This window comes from Giraffa tippelskirchi, chromosome 9, assembly GCF_054371585.1.
Source record: "Giraffa tippelskirchi isolate mGirTip1 chromosome 9, T2T-mGirTip1v1.2.pri, whole genome shotgun sequence".
Classification (NCBI taxonomy): domain Eukaryota; kingdom Metazoa; phylum Chordata; class Mammalia; order Artiodactyla; family Giraffidae; genus Giraffa; species Giraffa tippelskirchi.
In genome coordinates, this window is record NC_137283.1 from 32529510 (window position 1) to 32554045 (window position 24536).

Sequence of the window (24536 nt, forward strand, 5' to 3'; positions counted from 1 at the left end):
GTGGCAGTGTGTACTGTATTACAAAAATCACAGTAATAATAAGTGGTAACAGCTAATGTTTTCTGAGCTCTCATTAGACAACAGGCACTGTTCTAAGTGCTTTATATAGTCACTAATTTTATTCTCTTGATAATCCTGTTTTATTATTCCTATTTCATGCTTGAGGAAATAAAGGCTTAGAGGTTGAATTATTGTTTAGTCGCTAAGTCATGTCTGACTCTTTATGACCCTGTGGACTGTAGGCTGCCAGGCCCGTCTGTCCACAAAATTTCCTAGATAAGGATACTGGAGTGGGTTGCCATTTCCTTCTCCAGGGGATCTTCCCAACCCACGGATCAAACTCACATCTCGTGCATTGTCAGGTGGATTCTTTACCACAGAACCACCAGGGAAGCCCCAGCGATTGAATATATATCTATAAGGTGGTAAAACCAGGAGCCAAGTGAAGAGGAAGATAGGTTGGTATGGTATATACACATGTACACACTCTCAGAGAAGTTTGGTTTGAATTGGGAGATGAGTATTGTCTGGGCTGAGTTCCAGTAGACCCCTGAGCAAAGTAGATGTGACAAATACCATTTTCCTGTCACTGTGTCCTGTCAAGTTTACTGGCATGATGTTGGTAGGGATAAGATTTAAGAAATACTTGTGTTAACCCAAAGATTGAAGCCTAATTTAGTTAAAGGGATAATTAACCAGTGAGTAATTAGCCTGTCTCAGTTGAGTTAGATTCTATCTAGGCAACTGTTTTTTGACTCTTGTGACTAAAATACCACTGAAATTTGTATTCGTATTGCGGAGCAAATTATTGAGTATAGTCAGTTAGAATGAAAAGAAGAAAAGAAACTAAGAGAAATAATAGTTCATTTTGTTTAGGCTAGAGTTTTTGACATCTGCTCACAGGCCTACAGAACCTTGATGATGGTAGTGGTCCTAAAGTCAAGAATTGAAAAATGTACCAAAGAGCTTTTAATGATACCCTGAGCACCAAAATTTACTGATGAGATGACTCAGGTCTCTCTGGATACAAAGAGAGGATAAAGGATCCTTTATAAAGGATGTCCTGGATGGAGATGTGGGGTTTCTTCTCTGCTCCATATTGTTCAGACCACATCTGGAAGTTTGTCCTCTTCTGAACACCGTGGTTATAGAATAGATACTTCATCCAGTAATGGGAGTAGCTAGTATTGGACTAACAGATAAAATGTAAAACAATGCTAACTTCTTGACAAAATATGAAAAAAATTCAAAAATATTAAAATATTTGATGTTCTAGACAAAGTGAGGTAGAAATTGGAGAGAATTCCATTCTTTAAGAAAGGGAAGTGCACTGAGTAAGAACCACATTTATACAGCTTTTCCTTTGAAGGCTCCTCCCATCCTACCCAGAGCACTAAGCATCTGTCTATTGAAATCTTATTTTTGTGTATGTGCCTAGACAAGTTTATGCTGTCCCATGCTTAGTTGCTCAGTTGTGTCCAACTCTTTATGACCCCATGGACTGTAGCCCTCTAGGCTCCTCTGGTAATGGAGATTCTCCAGGCAAGAATACTGGAGTGGGTTGCCATGCCCTCCTTCAGTGAATCTTCCCAACCCAGGGATCAAACCGAGGTCTCCCACATAGCAGGCAAATTCTTTACTAACTGAGCTACCAGGGAAGCCCTAGACAAGTTTAGGCTTTACTATTGCCAGAAAAAGTTGTTGACACTGATAGGAAGCATTGTTTTTTAACTGACACTGATTACAACTTTCACTATTACAACTAAATGTTTTCCTGGCACTTCATTATGGAATATGCCCTTAATTTCTTGTATACTTGGGAATTACACTGTTCCATAGGTTATAAGACATGAGGAAATCAAATATACAGTGAAGGAGTCATACGGATTTTGGTTTAGAACTTGCTTTATGGAAACATGCAAAATTCACTTGCTGTTTCTGTATTTTAAAGGTTTGACCTCTGTATAAATGACTTCACTTCAGAAATTGATTGCTGTGTATTGCAATGTTTTTGAATATTGATATAATATTTAATGAATACATCTTGGTAGTAAGTACTCCATCTAGCATGGAATTAGAGAAATTTTACCCGAATCAGCCTGTAAAACAGCCAGAAAAACATAATCATGTCCTTTTGAATAACCTTAAAAACATTTAACTTTTCATTATTAATTTGTTTTTGCTTTTTGGTTTCTGGCTTAAGCTTATGAATTAAAAAATGTGGTACCTGTACATTCATCCCTTTACACTTAATGGGTTCTAGGGATGAGGGCAGTGGAAAAGCAAAACCATACAACTCAAATTTGTATTTGAATGTGAAGAATTATGAAGTATTTTTGTACACATCCATTATATCTATGGAGTACCAAACAGATTCTTTTATTGACTGTAGATGTTTATGGCAATATAATAGTTATAATGGTAAAAGCATTTATTGAGTGTCTTCCTTGTGTTAGGCACTATGATTCATACTTCAAGGGGAGGATCTCACTGATGACAGATGATAACCTGACAGGATAGTGATTAAGCTCATGAGCTCCACAAATTTGGTTAGAATTCTTGAGACTTTGGAAACATGTCTAGTCTTCTGTGCTTCAGTTTTTCACCTGCAGTTGGGGATAATCCTCTTCCTGCCTTGCTGTTTCTAAATTTATGTACTGGGACAGTTATCTCCTGTGGTCACTTCCTGTTAATGGTCATGGTCATCAACAGAGTAGGGCAAGGGGTCAAAAGCAGGTCTTTGCAAAGTCCATGATTTTAATCACCTTCCTCTGTGTCTAAGCATGCCTGGCACATAGTAGGTGTTAAATAAATGTACTCTGAGATACATCTTCCCTGTAGAATTTGTGTTTGTTTGAATTGTCATTTGTAGGTAATATATGGCAAAATGTAGAAAAAAACTTTTCAACGTTGTAGTCTTATAGATAATTGGTGGGCATGTAGACTGAAAACTGGATCATTCTAAAAACATGACTGCTGAACTGCTTGGAGAAGGAAATGGCTTAGCTCAGAAAGTGCCTGACCTTGTCTAGTTTAGTGTCACAGGAACTATTGTTGTCTCCTATGAAGGCAGGTTGGTGGCCCCAGTTTTAGGTTGAGATCGTTTTATCTGTGGTCTTTATATCTAATAAACTGTTATCACTCTGCCAGTACTTATAAAGAGCTGTGTACACACCAGGACTGACCAGGCACAAGGGATGCATTGGTGAAGCCATCAGGCCTGGTATGTGCCTTTGAGGCCATCATAGTTTCTTGGGATGCCCAGACATTGACAGATCACACAAATAGTCATCAGTCGCACTTTGAGAGATGCTGTGAGGGAAAATGATGGACTTTGGTGAGAAAGATTAAGCTAGGAGTGGAATACTGATACAGATTTTAGGTTAGCAAATATTTTCTCTAAAGGACCATATATTAAATATTTTAGACTCCTGCTCCTTACATTCTTGATTGCAACCACTCAACTCTTATCAACTGTAAAGTGAAAGCAACCCTTGACAATATGTAAAAGGATAGATGTGGCTGTATTCCAATAAAACTTTATTTACAAAAATTGGCTGGTGGGTAGATATGTCCAATGGACTGTGGTCTGCTGAATCCTGATTTAGGAAATCAGGAAAGGTTTTCTGGAGAAAATTATTTATTTGAAAAAGTAGTTTATGCCTTTGGTACAGAATTAAAATCATTGGGTGTTATAATAAAAATAAAATCTCCCACACCCGGTGCCCTTCCTCAGAAGAGAGCACCCTTGCTAGTTTGGGGTGTAGCATTCTATGTATAAAGTTTACTTTATTAGCCACACCTATAAATTTAAATAAACTATTTAGGGGTTATTTATTGAATAAGCTGAGTTAGGCAGGTTTTGTGTGGGGAAAAAGCTGGTGCTGCTGCTGGATCGGCTGCTGTTCAGTAATGAGTTGAGGCTAGGGAACTCTGCTCATCGCTAGTCTTCTTTTTCCATCAATAATAGGACACAGTCTTTCAGTTCTTAATACAGATAAGGATTTGTGAAAATTAGTATCTGCTCTTGAGACTTTCTGATCATAAAGTGATATTAGTGGGAGGAGAAGGAGCACCTCTGGAATTGCCGTAGAAAGGCTTAGCAAAATGAGATTTACAGTCTGGAGCTTCTCATGCTCCTACTTCTGCAGTTTTAGAGAAGGAACTGTTCTCAAGGAAATTGACTATGTGTGGTACTCTGCAGAAAATGTGTTCAAAACTTGGATTTGATAGCTCTTGGGTGAGAATTTCCACCTTATTCCCTGTAGTGGAATCACATGCTGAGTTAATTCCTGGCTGTTATGCATTTTCTCAGTTGGGAATTAAAACAGCATACCCAGAATTCCCCTCCCTTTTCTTTTGCCCTGTCCCTCTACAAATAGACCTCTTCTCCCATGTTCTGGACTGATGAGAAAGGACATTTGGACTAGCAAGATGTTTCTGATGCCAGTCAGAGAAACTTATCAAAGTCCATAGCTTGACTTTACTTAATGAAGTAGTATCTTACTGTATCTGCCCAGGAAAGCCTCTTGTATGTTTTCACTTAGGTAAGTTCAGTTCAGTCGCTCAGTCGTGTCCGACTCTTTGCGACCCCTTGAATTGTAGCACGCCAGGCCTCCCTGTCCATCACCAACTCCTGGAGTCCACCCAAACCCATGTCCATCGAGTCAGTGATGCCATCCAACCATCTCATCCTTTGTCGTCCCCTTCTCCTGCCCCCAGTCCTTCCCAGCATCAGGATCTTTGCCAATGAGTCAACTCTTCGCATGAGGTGGCCAAAGTACTGGAGTTTCAGCTTCAACATCAGTCCTTCCAATGAACACCCAGGACTGATCTCCTTTAGGATGGATTGATTGGATCTTCTTGCAGTCCAAGGGACTCTCAAGAGTCTTCTCCAACACCACAGTTCAAAAGCATCAATTCTGCGGCGCTCAGCTTTCTTCACCGTCCATCTCTCACATCTATACATGACTACTGGAAAAACCATAGCCTTGATTAGATCGACTTTTGTTGGCAAAGTAATGTCTCTGCTTTTCAATATGCTATCTAGGTTGGCCATAACCTTCCTTCCAAGGAGTAAGCCTCTTTTAATTTCATGGCTGCAGTCACCATCAGCAGTGATTTTGGAGCCCCCCAAAATAAAGTCTGACACTGTTTCCACTGTTTCCCCATCTATTTCCCATGACGTGATGGGACTAGATGCCATGATCTTAGTTTTCTGAATGTTGAGCTTTAAGCCAACTTTTTCACTCTCCTCTTTCACTTTCATCAAGAGGCTCTTTAGTTCTTCTTCACTTTCTGCCATAAGGGTGGTGTCATCTGCATATCTGAGGTTATTGATATTTCTCCCGGCTATCTTGATTCCAGCTTGTGTTTCTTCCAGCCCAGCGTTTCTCATGATGTACTCTACATAGAAGTTAAATAAGCAGGGTGACAATATACAGCCTTGACGTACTCCTTTTCCTATTTGGAACCAGTCTGTTGTTCCATGTCCAGTTCTAACTGTTGCTTCCTGACCTGCATACAGGTTTCTCAAGAGGCAGGTCAGATGCTCTGGTATTCTCATCTCTTTCAGAATTTTCCACTGTTTATTGTGATCCACACAGTCAAAGGCTTTGGCATAATCAATAAAGCAGAAATAGATGTTTTTCTGGAACTCTCTTGCTTTTTCGATGATCCAGCGGATATTGGCAATTTGACCTCTGGTTCCTCTGCCTTTTCTAAAACCAGCTTGAACATCTGGAAGTTCACGATTCACGTATTGCTGAAGCCTGGTTTGGAGAATTTTGAGTATAACTTTACTAGCATGTGAGATGAGTGCAATTGTGCGGTAGTTTGAGCATTCTTTGGCATTGCCTTTCTTTGGGATTGGAACAAAAACTGACCTTTTCCAGTCCTGTGGCCACTGCTGAGTTTTCCAAATTTGCTGGCATATCGAGTGCAGCACTTTCACAGCATCATCTTTCAGGATTTGAAATAGCTCAACTGGAATTCCATCACCTCCACTAGCTTTGTTCGTCGTGATGCTTTCTAAGGCCCACTTGACTTCACATTCCAGGATGTCTGGCTCTAGGTGAGTGATCACACCATCGTGATTATCTGGGTCGTGAAGATCTTTTTTGTACAGTTCTTCTGTGTATTCTTGCCACCTCTCCTTAATATCTTCTGCTTCTGTTAGGTCCATACCATTTCTGTCCTTTATCGAGCCCATCTTTGCATGAAATATTCCCTTGGTATCTCTAATTTTCTTGATGAGATCTCTTTAGTGAGTGAAAAACTCTCCCCTGGGACTCCCAGTGCTAATGAAGGAGGGTATGACGATGCAGTTTTCTTCTGTGGACTCCCAAGTAACCTGTCCCCATCTCATATTGAGTGCAGGAGTCATCAAATTGTTTCTTCAAAGACCATATAGTAGGTATTTTAAGCTTTGTAGCCGTCCAGTCTCTGTTGTGACTACTCAGCTCTGCAGTTGTAGTGAGAAAGCAGTTAGAGACAATATATAAACAAGAAAGTTCACCCCCAACACCTTGTCAAAATATTCCTTCCAACTATATATCAGGGTCCTCCTGAGAGAGTTGGGAGTTGATGTACCTTTGTCCATCTTGAATGTTCGCACATGCATTCATTCCATAAAAAACTGAATTGAGTACTTGCTATGTATCATACAGTGTTCTAAGCACTGGCCATTCATCTGTGAACAAACAGGTTTGGGCCTGATAGACTTGACGTTCTAGGTCTATAAACATACAATATTAGGTACAGATAAGAAGTCATCAACCGGGAACAGCATTGCCTAACTTTCTCTGTATTCATACTTTCCGTTCCTGCTTTTTTCATTTGGAGTTCAGTCTACTGCGCTAGTTATTTTAACAAGAATAATTTAATGTAGCAAGTTGATTAAAGAAATGTTAGGAGGACTGCAGGAACAAAAAGAGATCCCTGACTAAAGCAGAGATTGTAACTGTAGGAAGCAGCTACCACCCCTGGAATAAACTCTCCAAGAACTTGGGAATGGGGAGGAGGAATCCAGCAGTGCTGGGACCCAGAGCATTCAGGAAGAGATACTGCCTGGCTGGGTTCTGATGGCTCTGAGGCTAGTCTAGGAATATAGGCGGAACCTTGTCAACTGAAAGCAGGTGCTCTTGGAACCAACTGATACTGCCAGGGTGAAGAGCTGTGACTCGGAGCTCTCATGAAGGAATATCATACACTGAAAGGAGCAGATACTTTCTCTATCCTCCAACCTTCTCGCCTTGCAGTGGTGCTATGTATTGGCAGAACGTAACAGGAACCCAGCTGGCAAAAGAGAAAGTGATTTGCAGAGTTTCAGTTAGCGGAATGGTGAGCACCTAGACGGTAGGTTTCAGAACTGATAAAAAAATAGCTTAATAACTGGCAAATAGTGATAAGGCACATAGTGATGAGGCTGAAGTGTGGGCCCTCGTTCTGCACTGAATCCCGAAGAGGTTGTGCAGAACAATAAGATAAGTGGAAATACCCTAAAAAGCAAAATATGTACTTTCACACAGAGGTGAAACAACTCCTGTTTCCTTCCATCTGATGTTATGGTTAGTTGTGTACTTGAATTTTTTTGCAATCTATGGTATTTCCTAAGGGAGTAACTAGTTCCATGGGATCTAAGGGAAATGTCAAGTGAAAATTGGTTTGGGGAAAACTGAAATATATCTAAATATGCATATTTTTAAAATGATTGGACTTCTCAGAACCTTTAATAAGATAATGTGTGTTGAGAATTTGTAAGTAATGAAGAAAAATTGTATATTTAGCAGATATTTGACCATGAACTTCTCTCCTCCAATTTCTAGTTCACTAATTTATCTTCTGAAAATATTTCCTTTACTTTCAACTGATCTCTTCTTGCCTGTTTTTTTCCACTGATCAATTTAAAAATTTCAAGATCTTTAGATAAGTTTTTTAATTGCTACATTATTCTGTGACATGTCTAATGTGTTACATTTTTTTAAAGCACAGTTTTGTGCTTTGTTCTACATGAACTTTTTTATCTCAGATATTAGTTCTACTCTTTGTTTCTCTTTCATGATGTTGGTGGGCTTCCACTGTTTATTACTGACTTTGTTCTTACAGGGTCCTGCTGTCAGTGACTGTGGGGGAGGGGCCGAGCATGTAGTCCCATGGAAGGTGTCAGTAACCAGTCTTTTCCCAAGGTGTCAGGGGGCACCTTGGCCACTGTGTCAGCCCTTGGGCCCAGGTGCCCCCAAATACCACTTTTTGTCTCGCATATCTTATGCTACCTAACATCAGTTACCCTAATGGTTGCCTTGGCCCCTCCTGTGCTGCCTGTGTACCAACCTTCAAGTTTAATCAGTTACTTCCACTTCTGGTACACTTCCTGTCCTCTTTGATTTAGATGTGGGATTCTATTTTAGTCTAGTTCCTATTTGCCTGGCATTCTTCAGGGATTTTTCTCAACTTCTGGTCTACCAAGTGTACTCTCTTCTTCACTATTATTTTCTCCAGTGCTGCTATGACTGTTTTGTTTAGACATTTTGGCCCAATCTTGTGTTCTTCCTTTCTGTGTCCCTCCTCTGCTTACCTTTTGTTCTAACCTTGTAGAGTAGGTGATGCTTACTAGTCTGATTGCTTTTGGGAGGAGACTTGGTCTCAAGGTGGCAGGTCACTTCCAGCCATCATTTTGGCAGTATTTCCTTTGGGTGTTTCCTCTGCCTTGGGAAGATCAGGTGCCTCAAAGTTGGCAGGATCTGTGGAAATCACAGATATCCACAGATCTGAGGGGAGTGTCCTCCACTAGGGAGAAAGGAGGAGGTCCTCCAGAAAAGAGCTTGACAGCCAGTAAGGGAGAGGAGTTATTATTATCTTTTTTTTGATATTTATTTATTGGGATGTACTGGATCTTAGTTGCACTATGTAGGATCTACTTCCCAGACCAAGGATTGAACCTGGGCCTCCTGCATTGGGAGCTCGGAGTCTTAGCCACTGGACCACCAGGGAAGTTCCAAGGGCAGGTTATTTAGGCTATTTATCCTGAGATAGCCATTGGATGCTGGCTGAATCTGGCCACATGCAAAGTAATGGAGCACCATCTTCTCATTTCTTGCCTTTCTGTGTTGTTTCTTGATCCAGATCAGATTGAAAAGGGATGTCATAGATGTTGGTCATTGTTTTTTCTTTTTTCTACAGCCTTGTAAGGTTGATAATTTCATTTAACTTAAGTAAAGAAGGTAAAAGGTCGTCTACCAATGAATGATAGGGCAAAGATGTACCCCCAGATCTTCAGCTTCACCCTTTTAAGCCCATTTCTCACTGTCAATTCCTGAACCCTTCATCACAACATTACCAAGCAGTACATCATATTTTGTAGTTTTATTTCTCATTTTCTCTGTTAACTTTTAGTTTGGACTAGGTGTTTATTTGTAGTAATATTGTATAACATTTCACTCTAGGTTCTTGAAAGAAAAATAATTAGATTTAAACTTTCTTGAGATTTCTTAAATTATTTTGAATCCCTCAATTTTAAGAGGATATAGAATGATTAGAATATTATTTTCTTTGCTGCTCAGATATTGAGTGTCACGTTGTCTATTTTGCAAGTCCTTTCATCTGTGTGTGCTTTTCAGGTTTTTCTGTCATCACAACATACTTTTCAAATGAATGACAGTATTTCTTTCAGAAGTTTCCTGGAACAAAGTGAATATCATATATCCTATGCTGTGGGATAAATTCTCTTTTCAGGAATTATTTTGAAGTTTCATTTTCACGTTACCTAATTTTCTGAAAGCTTGCCTTGAAGGTTCACTTCTTTGGGTTATTTATACAGATATATGTAAAATTTAGCAATCTCTGCTTTTCCAACTCTGACTAAAGAAACTCAGGTTATTGCAAGAGAAGAGGTGACTAATATGAATCAAAAGGTCTGCTGTCTATTTTTCTTTTATAAGTAGGATATTTATATGGGATATTGGGCAATCAGATTTAACACTTGAGACTGTAATTTCTCCTATAAGTGGGAATTCTGACAGTGGAAACATGAAGAAAGGGAAACTCTATATAATGTTGATAACTTTCTTAATAGACAATTCTAAGATCTCACTCCCCAGAGTAGTAGTATTTCATTCATCAACAGGAATGAAATCTCCTTCTAAACACAAATAATGCACTTGGAATCTTGCAGACACCAATTATCATTCTGTACAGCAAACCTTCAAAATGTCAGATGATCTCAGGAATTTCTGCCGCAAAGGTCGATCGTTTACTACTCTCCGAGTCGTTTCTTCAGTGTGCTAGGGTGACAGGCGAACCTGGGAGATTGAGTTAGCTAGGTCACTCGAAGCTGCTGCTATAAAGAAGCCATGAGAAGTCTATTTTTATCAGGTAAATCCCATTAAACTCAAATGTATCCTAAACTATTAAGTGCTATTAGCTTGTTAGAAGGAGCACAAGTGGGTTGATTGAAATAAAGTTGGCCCCTTGCAAGCTTTCAACTGAATTTATTGGAAGGGACTTCAGGGAGTAATTTAAGGAGAGCTGACAAATCGGGAAATGAAAGGAATGGAGTGGGGAGGTGGCCGGGTTCTGTTGGAGCCGAATCTGATGCACTGAGTTGACACATGTGACTCATGGTAATGGCCATGCTGAACACATGTAACAAAACACCTTCACAGACACTCTGTGTTTATATTCTCCCAGCAAGCCTGGAAGGTTTGGTGTTCTGCTTCACTAATATCTCTGCTTTACTTACTCAGCGTCACAAGCTCATTTGAGGTAGAGTTCTTGAAAACAGTCTTCTCACACCTTTGGGCAAGGTTGCTGAAGAAAAGTATCTAGCATTTTCTCTTCTCTGAGTATTACATGTAATCTACTCTGGTGGCATGTGTAAATGTATACAATGATTGGCTGGGATTAGCTGAGCAATTAATGGCCCCACAATACAAGGTTGAGCACTGGCTGTTGTATTATTCCACTGTTCTGAATTTGTTTTCCAATGAGCACTTTGCATGAAGACTGTTCTTGGAACCCCAAAGCCACAGAGACTGCCACAGAGACTCACTTGCATGAGTGAAGTATATCTCTCTCTCTTACACACACACAAACACAGACACTTTTTATGAGGTGAAACAGTGGCCTGATTTTCAGGAAATTACTTCTAGAGTTACTCACTCATGCTAGAAATGAGCAGAAACACCAGTTTTATGAACGTGAACCTGACATAATAGCAAGCCACCTGGCACAGCCCTGAGATAGTTCATGGATGAAAAGCTGTATCCTCCGCTGCTTCCCTGAGCTCACCTGTTCTGCACAGCTGTAATGCTGGTGTGCTGGAAAGCCTGAGCATGCGGATGGATGCTTCATGCTGGCTTGATAAGGCCGTGACAGCTTGACAGCAGGGGTAGGAAGTCCTCCAGAGCTCAGTTACTCTTGTACAGTGTGAGCTGTTGGCACAGCATGATCCCAGATTTCTTTTAGATCTGACTTTTTACTTCTTCTGATGAAGATTATTTCTGGCTTGCTCTCTTTTATTTTATTGATTAATAAATCCATCTTAACTCATGGAATTAGGTATAGTTATTAAATTTATTGTGTTAAGTACATAACTGTATTTTAAAAATGGGTAATGATGAGATTACTATCAAGTCATATGTGTGTCCAATATGAAGAAGTTTCAAATGCTGCTTTCTTTTTATATTTGCTCAGATAATGTTTAAATGGGCTTCCCAGGTAGCACTGTGGTAAAGACTCTGCCTGCGAAGGCAGGAGACACAGGTTCAATCCCTGGGTCAGGAAGATCCCATGGAGAAGGAATTGGTAACCCACTCCAGTATTCTTGCCAAGAAAATTTCAATTTCTGTGTACAGAGGAGCCTGGCAGGCTACAGTCCATGATGTCACAAAGAGTAGGACATGATTGAGCACATAGGCATGCATTTTTACATAATATATGTACTTGATACTGTTGAAGTCTCTTGGTGCCCCTTCCCCAAACTCATGTCTCTCTTTGACTGTCTAACCTCGTCACTGTTCTAAACTTGGCATGTCATTTTTTAAACTGTTTTGATATGTTAACACACATTGTTGCAGAGGGAAAAGTTTTCCTCTACCCATCTTAGGTTCATTATCTGGGTTCCTTCAAATTAGGCTGAGAAAAAAAGAGAAAAACAAAGTTTTATTAACAGGTGCATTGTGTACACACATGGCAGCACTCAGAGATGAGTAACTTAAAGGGGTGATCAGAACTCAGGCTTTTATAGCATCTTAACAGAACAATAAATTTGTAGGGGAGTGATAGGATGAAGGAAAAGGACTTCTAGGGGGAGCAAATTGTGGGAGGTTAAATAGGTGGGGGATACTGATGGGAGGTAAGGACTAGTTAGTAGGTTCCTTGAGTTGATCCCTCTTGTGCTGTTTCTGTGGTAAGTCTAGATTTATCTCCCGTGATTAAGAATCATTCTACCCTTGGGAGGGGAGTTTGGGGGAGAATGGATACAAGTATATGGAAGACTGAGTCCCTTTGCTGTCCCCCTGAAACTATCACAACATTGTTAGTCGGCTATACTTCGTATAAAATTAAAAAAAAAAAAAAAAAAAAAAGAAGGATCATCCTGTCCTTGTTTGTGCATGTGTCAGGGACAGGGGTAGAGAGAGGTAGTTGGGAGCAGAGAGTTTTTCTTGTGTCTGTTTCTTTCTGTTTACTTTTAGCTCAGAATAATCCTTATGCCTGACTGGCATATTTTGGGGTAACGTGCTCTGAACCCCTTTATTTATCTCCATAAGATTGGTTAATATTATTGTTTTTCCTGTTTCAGTATGCATACTCTTATGTGTCCCCCTCTTGCCTGTCACTTGCTTTCTTTTACCTGTTTCTGTTTTGCTTTGAAAATTTGTCTGTGTTGATCTATTTCAAGAGCTGGCTTATTCATTTGAAACATTTTAAGAAATTCCATTGGATATGCCACATTTTATTAATCCTTAGGTTTTATTTCTTCATTTATTTATTTATTTATTTTTGTTACTATTTCTGCTTGCTATCTCTTTAATCAAGGGAGGGCTTCTATTTTCTCCTTGGAGAGAAGCTGCAGATGGGCCACTGTAGCAGGAGAGTGCTATAGGAGGGCCGTTTGCCTGTTGCCCACTGGAATCTATATTAAATAATGGAAGAAGGTTATAAGATGAAAGACCCAGCAGCTCTGATGTTGTAAAATGATACAGAAGTGTCAATAATTAAGTGTAATACAAAGGCCAGTTTGGGCAAAAAAGTCCAAAGTTAAGATTGTTTCTAAAGAAATGCTTTTTTATGACTAGCAGGTACGTAAAACTCACCAGGCTTAATGAACGAACCTTGTAAAGTGTGTGTGTGTTGGGTGCATGTGTGTGTCTAATACTAGATTTCTTTTTACTTTGTTCCCCACATCTGATCCATGAGGAAGCTTTGCTTAATTACCAAATTCTGCCCTCCATTTCTGTTTCCATCTCCACCACCTTCTCTGTGGTCTAGTTGAGGAATCTACAAACTGTGGCATGCTAGCCACATCGTTTTTGTAAATAAAGGTTTATTGGAACACAGTCCTGCCCATTTATTTATATATTATCTAAGCCTGCTTGTGCTACAAAAGCAGAGTTAAATAGTTGCAACTGAGACTATCTAGCCTCAAAGCCTATAATATTTACTATTTGGCTATTTACAGAAAAAGATTGCAAGCTCTATTCTGGTTTAATATTGCTCTCTTATAATTGGTTTCGTTCTGCTAAATAGAAGACACGGTGGCTTTTCTAAAATGTGAATTTGACCTTCTCATCCTCACTGAGTGAAAAAAATCTCAACTCCACACTGCAGCTTAAAAGCACCTGCATGGCCTGGTCCCTGCTCACCTTTCCACCCTTATCCCTTTCAGGATTCCCCCTTGTTCTGGTCATACTGAGACTTTCCTGCATCAGAACAGTCTGCTTGAATTCTCATGGTTACTTCACGTCTCCCTGCTTTCTGACTTTAGATTTTTGCATGGATGACATTTCCTCCGAGGTGACTGCTCAGTCTACAGTTGGCCTCCATCATTCATTATGCATATTTTATTTCCTTCATAAGCTTCTTTGTAATTATACTCTTCATTTATGTGTTCATGTCTTTCTTCCTTGTTTCCTCTCTTAGGATGCAAACTCTGTGATGGCAAAAACCATGCCTGTACTGTTGACCTTGGTTGCCAAGCATAGTGGCCGCCACATTATAAAGTCCAGTGGGAAATTGTTGAATGAATGAACAAGGTATAGCTTCTGCCTATTTCTTTGGTAGGAGTTAAAATGCAAGCATATGTTTATGCTTCCTAATTTGTTTTCTTTCTCTATATAAATAAATCTTGCCCACTTCTGTTCACAGTGTAAATATAAGGTGATTTTCCTTCAAAACATAATCAAGCTGGCATACTCTTCACCAGGGAACAGGCAGGCATTTTGAAACACTGTATCTCAGGATTTTTAGAGCCTTTTATACATTTGTTTCTCCTGTTAATATGCTACTGTTTTTGGAGGTCGTATTTTTTCTCTCCCTTTCTTTCTTGCTGCTGGCAGAGCAGCGGTGTGGAGTTATGGAGTGAAGCCTCCTTTGGGCATCTGTCCTTACTATAAAGAGTTTTACGTTTCTTTGCTCCTTAAAAAAAAGTGCTGCTTTTCTGCTGAACCTAGGATAAAAAGAATGAAGCAGTATCTTTGAGCATCTTAATTCTTTTGACTTAGTGAAATCCATCCAGGAACCTCTCTTATTCAGAGCTTCTCATTTTTCCCTTGAACCTCATTTCCAGTTCAGCTCTGTACTGTCCTACAGTGAAATCCACAAAACAGAACCCCCCGCTTCTCCTGTTGCCCCAGTTTATTTCACTGCCCAGGACCCACTTCTGTGGGCTAGGAGGCCATTCAGGATTTCTGCCTTACTGAAGAGCACAGACTCTGGGGTCTGACACACACACTCCTGGATTGGAATGCAGCTCTGCCTCTGACCACTTAGCTTTCCTGAGCCTTCACTTGCTCATGTGTAAAATGGGCCTCTGCCAGTTTGTTTCCTTGTAAATGGTTGTGAGAATTAATTGACGTAGTACTTTTCCAGTATCTAATACAGTTTCTGCAGCTTCGTGGCACTTACAATTGCCAGCTAGTATTTGGCGTAGTCTTAAAATATAAGACTTTGTCGAGGTACTCCAAGAAGAATTAAATCTAAAATAGCAGCCGGCTGTGATCTAGTGTCTGGAGAGTCTGAAAGGGCAGCTTTCAATTCTTCCCTGGTAGGACAGATTATTTTATTTTTTGTAACAGTTGCTGCCCCCCTTACTGTGCGCCTTAGAGAAGATGTACTGTCAGAGATGCATTGTAAGTGAGGCATGAATAGCCTCCGGCTCCTAGTCTGATCCTCATCTAATAGTTTATTGTAAAGAAGAGTTCAAGTATTACTTCTTTTGATCACTGTATGGCCAGGCCACTCAAGATGGCTGTTCTCTTGCTTTCTGTCCATCCCCATCCGACCAGTGCCTGCTTCACCTACACCCTACTCACCTGACTGACCTTCCTATGTACTTGCCCCATGTCCCGTCTATTGATTGTTTTTATCAAAGCGGTGGTAAGGAGCATGCCGCTCTCTGGTTTCTGTGGTAACTAAAGAGCCCACCTGATGTCCATTCCCCTCTAACTGGTAATCTCCTCCTCCCCCCAGAAGCAGTCCATGTCCTGCCCACTGTCCCCACACACAATGGGGTGTTGTTGCTCCAGGACCCTGCTTCAGATACGTATGTTGCCCATCTTTATTGTTTATATGATCACCTACTATTTTTCTAATGATTCCTCAATGTCTCCTTGTCACCCTTTTCTCCTGATTTGCTTTTCTACATTAAATAATAATAGCTAACCTCTTTTTGGTGCTTATGATACACTGGGCATTGTTTTAATTGATTTGTATTTAATCCCTACAGCAACCTATAAGGATGGGCCTGTTCATTTTCTCCCTTGTAAATGAGGAAACTCATTTCAGCTGCCATTTCTCTCATCCATAGAGGGTAGCTTTCCTCTGTACCCCTGTTAGAGTTCAGAGACTCAGCCACAGGGGACTCGTTAATTGGTTAATTAACTTCCTTACAGTGTGCAAAATGGGAATAACGTGGATGGCACATGGCCAGTTCTGGATAGAAAGGATGCTATATTTTCAAAGGTTACCCACATGAAGGCCCCACACTTGAGCTTGAACACACAGTAAATGTAACGGAGTCTTGGTACTCACTCTCCTGCTCTTTCTTCTGACATTATTCTTTCCTTTCCATAGGCTTAGGCTTCAAATCATGATGCTGCTCTTCTTTATCTGTTTCTTTGGCATGTTTTTTTTTGTGAAGCAGGAGTTGACCTACGGGCATTATCACATAAAGGGCTAAATAGAAAAGTGCTATTATTATTGTTATGATTATGTTATGATTATATTATGTTATAAACAGGATTCCACTTAATCTCTTTTCCAGGGCATCAGTGAAGTTGCTACTTCATCAGAGTCTGTTTTAAGCAAGCAGACCTTTTTCTTTATGGTACTCATACTGAGACACATCAAGTTATATCTGTCTTTTCATTTGCAACAACATGTTTATTTGAAGCCTAGTATTTCCTAGGTAACGTGACTAAGGTAGATTTATGGGTGCTAATTTGCATACAGAATAACATTGGCAAAAACAAAAATATAGCAAACGATACCAACTCTTGGCCTGCCATAGCCCACCGAGCATCTGCCTTCCTTGCCTATAATGAGAGGGAAATGTATTTTCTTTCAAGTTTACAGCTAATTCCTTGTTTGTATTCTGCTCTTGTCAATGCTTTTGAGAGCTCAAAATGAGGTTTAAGAGCCTCTTCCTGCCTAACAGCAGGCATTTGTGTTAGAGGTGGTAGTTCTGTGTCACAGAGTAAGCAAGACTTTGCCCTCCCGCCCCAGTTTCACACTACACTTGAAGAAACCCCGCTACGTTTAAGTAAGTGTGCAAACCCTTCATTGTCTAGGCAAGTTAATAGACTCAAGGCTATGCATTTGGGTTAATGCCTGGGTTTAATGACTTCCTCTCAGTGTTTTTGAGTAGTGATTTTGAGCAGTGATTTTCATTCCACAAATAATAATTTTTGTTGTTTGTTTTAAGTTATAGATTGGGTTAAATCTTTGATCATCATGTTGCTGATCTGCCCCCCCTCAGATTCACTGGCATTTCAAGTTTGGTGAACTTCTTCTGGCCCTTTTCTTACATACTTATTTACTCATATGTTTATCCTCGAAAGATATGGAATATTTCTTTGTGTGTGGACACATGTGTCTGGAATATATATGTTATTCTACTTTGCCATTTTCTTCTGGTAACGTGTGTTGGTGAACAGTCAGTGTTAGGCCTCCGTACTTATGAGGCTAGACTAGTCAGTGAGAAAGTTATTCTTGAGATCTCAGAGGTCAACACATCAGAGGTTTATTTCTTGTTCATGCAAATGTGTGACTCTGAGGCAAGGGTCTTCCATGTAGTAACTCAATGATCCATGTTGTTTCAACCCTCAGACTCCGCTGTGTCCCCGTGTGGCTACCAAGTCCTTGTAGGCACCAGAAAAGGGCACTGAGGGGTTGCACGTGGTTGCTGCCGAGTTTTGGCACAGCACGTGTACGAGAACTGAGAATGGAGGGAGCACATGGATGCTGGTGGCAGTGTGTTGCCACAGGAGTTTTCATTGCTTTATATAGATTGAATATATTGTGGTTTAATTAACTAGTCTCGTATTTGATGAGCATTTAGGTCACTTTCAACTAAACTCTTGATTATGTATGCCACTACACAGAAGAGCCTTGTATGTATCTCAGGTACACATGTGAGTATCCTGCTAGTTTAAACACTCAAGAAGTAGACTTCCCAGTTCAGAGAATGTGGGTGTTTTGATTACTGCCATCGGTGCTGTCAACATTGTTTTTGGAGTTGGTCACTCTGGTGTTTGATCACCAATGACATTTCCAGACCTTCCTTGTTTTCCCCTATCAAATGGCATCTTTGTTACTTTTGGCAAAATGGCTTCTCATTTTTGTTGTAAATTCTATTTTTCCTGGTTATAGTGAGCTTTTGGCTCTTTCTCAGTCTCTGTTGTGCTGCCTTCCTGAGTGAAGCAGGACCGTGGACGGTCAGGTTGAGGAAAGACGGCGTGTGGAGAGCTGGTGGGCAGATGTGGCTCATGTGTTCTCTCTTTGAGGATGGGGGCGCCCAGCTCAATGACATTTCTTTCTATACCCCCTTTATTGTTTTTTTTTTTTTGCCCGCCCATGGTGCTATTTCAGTAGTCTCTACACCTCTAATTTTAAAACCACAGGGCGAAGGATGCTTTCTTGGTCGTGTCTTTTTTTTTTTTTTTTTCTGTGTAGCTGTCTAATTTTGTGCTTTGAGTTTTCTCGTGAATTTTTGCCTGCTTAGTCATTGTCTTTTTATCTCTTGGTTCTCTTTGTCCTTTCCCTCATTTTTCATTCTTTTTCTTCTGCCTCTGCTCCTTTATTCCCTTAGGCCCTTAAATCTTTATGTGGTGCTTTTCTTTTAAGTTGTATTTTCCCCTTCCCCTCCAAGCTTAGAAATGCTTGCTTTGTCAAAGAAATGCAGAAGGGAAGGGAGCAACAGAAATCCGGAAGGAACCAAACCCAGGTGCCCACCCACTCCAGCCGTTTTGAGAATATGATGCTGTCCCTGATGTGGTCACTTTGCCAAAATCTCTATGAAAGAAGGAAAGAACACTGAAATTAGTCCCTTTCACATCCTGCCTCTGGCTCACTGTAGGGTCTCTGGGCACATTACTTCCTATCTTTAGGTCTCAAGATTTTGAATACAAAATGAGGAGGCTGGACCTCAGTAAGGCTTCTCTAGTGGCTCAACAGTGAAGAATCCACCTGCCAATGCAGCAGACACAGGTTCGATCCTCGGTCGGGAAGATCCCCTGGAGAAAGAAATGACAACCCAGTTTAGCATTCTTGCCTTTTAAATTTCATGGACAAAGGAGACTAGTGGGCTGCAGTCCAGGGGGTTGCAGAGAGTTGGACAGGACTGAGTGCGCACACAAAGTTGCAAAGAGCACAGGAAGTGATTTGAAGGCAAGCAGGCAAATTTGAAGGCAAGCAAGGGGAAACAACTAAAAGGCACAGGGTCACATGATCTTTAAATTCTCTTCCATTACATTCCAGAGTTCATAGATTCACTGGGAGATTCTTGACCTCTTCAGTGAAGATAATAGTATAGGGTTTTAACAGGTCATTCCTCTTAGGAGATGGAATAAACTACTTACACCATTTTAGAGTCAAATCAGCATCCACTCATACCTTCTCTTCCCTTACTCCAAAAACCTGGAGCAGTTAGATTTTTCCTTACATGCACTGTACCAGCATTTCATGAGGATCTTATTCCTGGTAAATTTTTGGCCTTTTGAAGACAGGAATATGATCCTGCTCATACCAGTCTCAGTCTTTATTACCACGAAGCTTCTGGGAATGTGGGGCCAGAAGATAGTCACAGGGCATCAACAGTATTATATAGTCAGTCAGTACCATTGATCAGAGAAGCTTTGCTGTGTTATAGTCATCTTTGATATTGGGGCAGTGGTCAATCCTGCAGCCTCGGTTTCCTAACTGGTAAGATGGTTTAAAAACCATCTTAGGACAAGTTAGGTGCTATAGATGGGCTAAGTTCTGCAGCAACAGCAAATAGTCTCCATAATCTCAATGGCTAAAAGTCCACAAAGGTTTATTTTTCACTGCACATTCATTGTGATCCACTTGGGGATGGTCAATCCTTACCCTAACCCCTAGCTCATAGATCAGCTGCTATCTCGAATACTGGCAGTCTCCAGGTCATGAGAGAGAGAAGGGTTGACAGTTAGATGCTGGACCTGATGTGTCATGTACCATATGTACTCATGCCTTATTACCTGGAACTAGTTGCATGGCCTCAGCTAACTTCAGCTAAGGCAAGGAAGTGCCTGGTAGGAGGACAGTTTGGAATATTTGTTAGTTAGCATTAATGGTAGGTATAGAGATAGATAATACTTGACTCTTCATGATTTTTTGGCCATTAGATAATATGAATACTTATAATGCCTAAACCATAGAACATGCTTAGTCAATAATAGGTAAAACCATTATTATTATTATTGCTGTTATTTAGCAGTTGATTACATTTCCAGCATTCTTTACAACGTCCTTCTACTTAGAAAGTGTTTCTTTCTTTTCTTCTCATGAAAATGCTAAAGTAGACTTAACTTGTTTGTCTCTAGACATATCGCAGATTCTTATATAATGAAGTTGAGTTAATGAAGTTTTAGAGCCAGACAGGGGCCCTACTTTGTCAAGTTTAGAGCTGACAGATAAAGGTAATTATTCCGTAAGATCATCACTTTGTGAAGTGATGGCTTGAATATCAGCAGTGGCTTCTGAGCTATGTTCACAGTGTTGGTTTTCAATTTAAGAGCCACAGACTCTAAGCAGCTTTTCATTTTGAGTCAATGCAGAAACAGTCAGTATGTATTATATGTCTATGAAGCTGGTCTCCGGATCAATTGCAATTAGTTTGCAGCAGATTGCATTAACATATCTAAAATTAATACTGCGAATGTTCTGATGAAAAGAAATTGACCACAACGACACTATGGCTGTTTTTAGTCTCTCTCAAACATTCTTTTCAAACAGTATTTCTTTTCTCCTTTTGTTAATGGCTTTAAATTAGTATGTCAACTTAGACTTAATGTATTGATCCTTCTCTAATTTGCCTTTTAAAAGTGGTCCCATTATATGGCACATTACTAATGTTCAATCGTTTCTTTCTTTAGCGGACTTTTACTAAATGCCTTAAGCTTGATTTTTTTTTTTTTTTTTGGCATGTTACATGAGGTGCTGTTAAGACCGATAAGTCAACAAGTTCATTAATTTTTGAATTGTGTTTTTCAAATTACTAATGCTTCATCAAGATTTAAAAATTCAGAAGTAAGATTAACAAATTATATATAATTAACAAATTATGTACAGTAAATGTAAGCATTATGTCTAGTAGTTTATTTTTATCTTAGTATTTTCTGTTTCTAAAGAAGTTGTTCAGGCAACTTCAGTTTTAATAACATCATTACCAATATTTATAAGGATGGAACAAAGAGACAGCTTGAGGCTTGATCATGTTGAAATGTGAATTTTTTGCAAGTGTGTATAAATTATGTTATGCTTATTTTAGATCTGAAGGAGTTTTACTTTTTTTAGAGCAAGTCAGTTTTGGAAATGAAAATTATCTGTATCAGAGGACAAAAAGACAAAAGGCAGAATTTATTCATTTGGCTATCTTACTGGTAATTTTTTGGTATCTTCTGTATGCCAAGCACCATCACATTCTTCATACAGATGCAAAGAAGTTGAAGACACACTCTGCCCTTGAGTAGAACCCAGCCTTATTATCAGGTTCTGGAGCCTTTTTGGAATGCCTCCCGTCCAGAAGAGCTTCATGAGTGCATTGTAGCTTGGAGATGCCAGAAGAACATGCCATTTTAAGGACACATTAGAGGTCCTGAAAGCTAATGACTCCACGTGGTAAAGCCCTATGGACCTCAGTTTATGGTCTGTGTGATATTGCTCAGTCACTCACTGAGGCCCTTGCCTGAAGCTTCTAGGAAGTGTGTCAGGTGATCTTCCACCACCAGTCTTGTGATCCAGTTGTGTGATTGATTTTTTGTGTATTAATGGCATTGTTATCTTACCTCCTGTGAACAGTGGTTCCTTTGTATCATAGCCCGTGGGTAGAAATGAAACTAAGTGTGTTTATTTTTTCTTTTCTTTTAAAAACAAGGCTTATGAATTTAATGGGCTTCCTTGATAGCTCAGTTGGTAAAGAATCCGCCTGCAATGCAGGAGATCCTGGTTCAATTCCTGAGTCAGGAAGATCCACTGGAGAAGGGATAGGCTACCCATGCCAGTGTTCTTGGGCTTCCCTTGTGGCTCAGCTGGTAAAGAATCTGCCTACAATGTGGGAGACTTGAGTTCTTTCCCTCGTTTGGGAAGATCCCCTGGAGATGGGAAAGGCTACCCACTCCAGTATTCTGGCCTGGAGAATTCCAAGGACTGTATAGTCCATGGGGTCGCAAAGAGTCAGACACGACTGAGGGACTTCAACTTTCGCTTCACTTTCATGAATTTAATAGATAATGTTATTGATCTTATTGGATAGAATTAGAAGAGTTTTTTCATGTCATTCTATCCTTTGATCATTTTCTTTCAGTACAAATAAAAGCTTACTGATCAATGCATAATGGAAGACCATTTTCATAAGATTTTTAAGCAATTACTTTAATATACAAGTTGCAGTTTTTAGGAATTAGTAACTTAATTAATGGTGACTATTTCAAGTTACTATACTCAACTTTGGTGAGTCAGAGATAATCTCATTAAACACATAATGGAATCCATTAAAAACCACAATAAAGAAATGGATTAGTCTGTGGCCCATTGACCTCAAAGAGTTAAAACAAATTTCCTGAGGTACCTTAATGATTAATGATTTATATGCAGTTATTTAAATAATGCTATGAACTTAATGCTATGGACTTAACAGTCCTTAACAGTTTTAAAAGTAATTTTTTACTGAAGTCCTTATAGACTCACAGGGAGCTGCGAAACTAGTGCAGCAGTCCCATGTCCTCTTCACCCAGTGTCCCCTAGTGTTGACGTCTTACATAGTTTAACTCCAGTATCAAAATTAGGAAATTGACGTTGATTGAGCTAGGACTGAAGCCCCCCTATTAACTAAATTTAGACCTTATTCATTTGGGTGTATGTACAGTTGTCCTTAACAGTTTTGATTAGAAAAACAAGCATGAAGAATTCATCATATATATATATATTTTTTTTTGCCTCTAAGATTTCTGTTGCTAGTTGATGTTTGAGGATACCTATAAGACTGGCCATACCGGTTGACTATTACTTTTCTTTCTATTGTAAGTCTTCTTATCTCTCTTCCCCAATTTCTTTAGGTGGTTCAATTAACCTCCAGAAGATGGCTGAACCTGCAGGAATACCAGAGTAAGAAATTAATGTCTGACAACGGAGTGAAAGTTCAAAGATTCTTTGTCGCAGACACTGCCAATGAAGCTCTTGAGGCTGCTAAGAGACTAAGTAAGCTGATTCATAACGGGTGAAATACACTTGGCCAAATTAGTGAATTCACAGGTAGTGGCTTCCCACTAGTTAAATTTCTCAGTTGCAGATTATAGTAACAGTGACAGTTAACAGTGGAGAACTTTGAGTTGCAAGGGCAAAATGCCCAATTAAGAAAGCTTTATTCTTTTACATGAGATGGAAGCATATGTGGTACCACTCTATAGTCATTTTTCCATGTTTCTCATCCACCATTTCACCTAGTTCTCTTATCTGTGGTTTAGTGGCTGTGAGAAAATTGGTTGAAGAGTATAAAGTGTCAAAGAGAAGCCTATTGCAGGGTAAGTCAGGCAAGACAGTTGGCATCCTTCATTAAGCCTCTGAGAATATGGGGAAAGTTCCCTCTGAGTGACTGGAGGAGAGAAAGGGGAGAATGTGCATTTTGAAATCCTGCTGTCTTTGGTTCAGTGTTTTGCCCTTTGATTTATCAGCTCTATAACTTTGTGTAAGCTGTGCCTCATTTTGTTAGTCTGTAAATCAAGGCTAATATGTTTACCTCCCAAAGCTATTTAGAGCCTTTAAGGGAGCCTTTACAGGAGACTGCATGGAACTTCCCTGGTTTCTGAGTGGTAAAGAATCCACCTGCCAGTGAGGAGACACAGGAGAAGTGGGTTTGGTTTCTGGATTCAGAAGATGCCCTGGAGTAGGAAATGGCAGTTCTCTCCAGGTTTGGTCCTTGGAATGGAAAGATGCCCTGGAGTAGGAAATGGCAGTTCATTCCAGTATTCTTGCCTGGGAGATCCCACGGACAGAGGAGCTTGGCGAGCTACAGTCTGTGGGGTTGCACAAGAGTCAGAAATGACTTACCAGCTAAACAACAACAGCAACAACTACACACTGGTACATGGTAGAAAATCTAGTTCGTTTCCCTAGTTATGGAATGAGAAATGAGGACTCAGACTTTGCTGTTTTTCAGTGAACATTCCTTTAGTGCCATGTAGACTCTCTTGTTGTTGGTCTGGATAAGCACCATCCATTAGAAATGTGAGCCACACAAATATTGTTAAATTTTCTAAGTCACGTTAGTAAAGGTAAAAATAAACAGGTGAAACAAATTTTAATAATATATTTTGTTTACCCCAGTATATCCAAAATACTGTCATTTCAAAATGTAATTAATACAAAAGTTTTCAAGAGGTTATTTTATATTCTTTTCTTGTGCTAATGCTCACAAATCTGATTTATATATTACATCTCCAGGACATCTCTTTTCACACTAACCAAATTTCAGGTGCTTGAAAGACACATGTTGTGGCTACCCTGTTAGACAGTAGAAATCTGGACACTAGAAAGATGCGTCTGTGCATTCTTTGCTTGCAACCTTGGAGAGCAGTTGTTTC

The 24536-nt window shown here is 39.8% G+C and overlaps 1 protein-coding gene across 9 annotated transcripts in view; it reads left to right on the plus strand.

The window, feature by feature from the left end:
* SUCLG2 (succinate-CoA ligase GDP-forming subunit beta) overlaps positions 1–24536 on the plus strand; it is a 626520-nt gene that overhangs the window by 43816 nt on the left and 558168 nt on the right. For all 9 annotated transcript variants that reach the window (XR_014064918.1, XR_014064922.1, XR_014064917.1 and 6 more), the window contains exon 2: positions 23013–23154. Coding sequence is in view for 2 of the 9 variants with exons in the window: in XM_081528439.1 (XP_081384565.1) it covers positions 23013–23154 (142 nt within the window). In the remaining 7 variants the exon portion in view is untranslated. The remainder of the gene's footprint in view (positions 1–23012; positions 23155–24536) is intronic.